This window comes from Raphanus sativus, chromosome 3 (genome assembly GCF_000801105.2).
Source record: "Raphanus sativus cultivar WK10039 chromosome 3, ASM80110v3, whole genome shotgun sequence".
Taxonomy (NCBI): domain Eukaryota; kingdom Viridiplantae; phylum Streptophyta; class Magnoliopsida; order Brassicales; family Brassicaceae; genus Raphanus; species Raphanus sativus.
The window spans coordinates 13,099,052-13,101,666 of NC_079513.1; the positions used below are offsets into that span (position 1 = coordinate 13,099,052).

General features: G+C 34.5%; 1 protein-coding gene across 1 annotated transcript; it reads right to left on the minus strand.

Annotated features, from left to right (window-relative positions):
* Nucleotides 1-295: 295 nt before the first annotated feature.
* On the minus strand, nucleotides 296-1,545 carry LOC130509531 (uncharacterized). The gene is made up of 2 exons (XM_057005671.1): nucleotides 848-1,545; nucleotides 296-516 (listed from the first exon to the last, which is right to left on the minus strand). Exons 1-2 carry the CDS (start codon nucleotides 1,072-1,074, stop codon nucleotides 420-422), a joined length of 324 nt encoding a protein of 107 aa, XP_056861651.1. The 5' UTR covers nucleotides 1,075-1,545; the 3' UTR covers nucleotides 296-419.
* Nucleotides 1,546-2,615: the final 1,070 nt, after the last annotated feature.

The following is a 2,615-nucleotide window of genomic DNA, read 5'->3' on the forward strand; positions in this document are numbered from 1 at the left end:
TCCAAAGCGCGGATCAAAATCTAGTACTGCTTATAACCCATTATTTTAACACATTATTGATCGCATGTTTAGTGCCATATTAACCCATCGATCGTAAGATCATTTATTGTCTAATCAAAAGTATATATAATTTGTCCTTTAATTTTTATTTTATGAGTTGCATGTTTATTTCATTTTATATCTCTCGTAGGAAACTAGCTACACACTGTCAGTCATGAATATGTTTTCTTTTTGTCAGCCATAAATATGTATTACTAGTACTTATTTATTTGCTAAATATATTTATGATCTGTGTAGTAGGATTAAGAAAAATGTAGTGTATTTGCATTGTATACACATACAATATTGGCTAATTAGTGATCTACCATTTGACACTATTAGAAACTGTTCTTAAAATTGTATGACACTAATACCCTTATCTACCAATCATTCTTTTCTTCCTCTCTCCTTCCTTTTCCTCCGCCATCTTCTCCTCCGCCCAGCTCCGCCACGACGTCTACACCCACCCCTATATCCCTGAAAGCACAAGCAGAACAACAAACATCTTATGTTATTATTTTTAAGAGGACCGATCAAACATCAAAGCTCTTTTATTAGAAATGAATGAAAGAAAAAACAGAAACCAATTAACACAAATCAAGAAAATTGATCTGAGATTGCAAGAATGGAGCATCGAATAAGCTAAGTAACCATCTCAAAACTAAAATCACACTAAACCCCCAATTTAGCAAATTATCCCCCTTTTCTTTAAAAAAAAAACATTTCACCTAGAAAGAGATGAAGTAGTAGAACAAAATAAAGCGTAAAGAAGAGACAAAGGAGTTAATTAACTAAAAAAATATTTGACCTTACTGTCGCGTAAGCATCATCAACGCCACTGAAGCACAACACCGAGCCCTCAACGCCACGACATCGTCTCCCACCCCGAGCTCTTCTCCTAGCTCTTCGGATCTCCGCCTCCACCGCCGCAAGCGTCTCTGGGTGCCCCGTCTCCACCGCCAAGCGATCTGCCTCTACTGCCGCACTCGTCTCCGGATCCCCCGAGCGTCTCCACCAAGAGATCCACCTCCTCATGGCACAGCTCCACGACGATGTCGTCCGGCCACCCTGAACTCCTCTCTCAGCTCTTACCCTCTCCGACGAGCGATACCCCTGATACCTCTATCGACGACGACGTAATCTCTATCGTCTCTCACGCCGGAACCGAAATCGACGACGACGTAATTCTTTGTCCATGGGTTTACTAATCCATATGGGGGGTTAGGGTTTAGTTTTGATGAGAGGAAAGGATTTGAGAGGGGCATGTACTTCTATCCCGACGAGAAGAGCCTAGATGATAACTCATCTGACGTTTCTTTGTTATTTTGTTTTCTCCCCTCTCTCCTTCTTTTACCTCCGCCGCACTCGTCTCTGGATTCCCCGCCTCCACCGCCGAGCGTTTCCACCAATCGATCCGCTTCCTCCGTCCAGCTCTCTCTCTCCTTCCGCTCAGAAGTTGCAGTTTTTTTTTTGTTTAAATTGATTATCAAGGATATAATTGTCATTTTATATGTTCTCTACCTACCTCTACCTGTCTAGTTTTACTGTTTAGGGTAGATAGTTAATTTCTTATTTTTTTATGTATTTTGAGCAAATTAACTCAAAAATGTAATATATCTGAGGAAAAATATGAAAATGGCTGAAAAAGTCTTAAACTTAAACTGAGAGTATATAAATTGAATTTGAATAGCCATTTGCTGGACCCAACCAATGGCTCACATGGTACCAAGATTTATAATGACATATGCGACTACTTCTTAGGGCCGCCTTGGCTCACATGGTACCAAGATTAATGTGACATATGCGACTTCGCTTCTTAGGGCCGCCTTGAGGAAATGCTAGACGAGGTAGCAACTGATCAAGTAATAATTTAGTATAATTTCTTTTTTTTTTTAATTTAGTATAATTTTAATCTTAAATAAATTTTAATCCGATGAAAAGTGATGCATTAATCACTAACTGATACATACTAGTAAAGTATCTAAATTCTTTTGTTGGGTATCGACAATTATACTATTCTTTCCACAATTTTCTCACTCACTCTCCCCACCTTTCATTTTTATTATTTATTTAATACTTAGAAACTTTATTAGAAATCTTATCAATTAAAATAGAAGTCATGAGTTCTTTCACATGTGATTTTTTAATTGTACTATCACTTAAATTTTTTATTAAATATATTTTATTAAGACTAATAATAATATATAGAATCTTAAAAATATTTTAATTATAATATCTTTTGATATATTTCATTTTAAATATAAACTAGATCTTGATCCACGTAACCACGCGGATGTTTGTTTTCATTTTATATACAGAAATATTCATTTTAGATCATTGGTAATATACACTTTTAAAGTTAATCATATATTTAAATATTTATATAATTATTTCAAATACAATAATTTTATAGTTTACATGTTATAATTAATCAACTGTTTAGAATATTTTTAGAAGATCTTCATTTTCAAAATTATATTTAAATAATTTCACTAATTTCGAAATTAGTTTGAAATATTATTATACATTAATATATTCAATTATCGTTTATAAAATGAAAAATAAAAAACTATACC

Bases quoted from the DNA above. Each gene is read 5' to 3' on its own strand.
- LOC130509531 (XM_057005671.1), bottom strand. From the start codon at position 1,074: ATGAGGAGGTGGATCTCTTGGTGGAGACGCTCGGGGGATCCGGAGACG. The intron at 517-847 runs GTCAAATATTTT...TTGTGCTTTCAG, and splicing joins GATGCTTACGCGACAGTAAG to GGATATAGGGGTGGGTGTAG.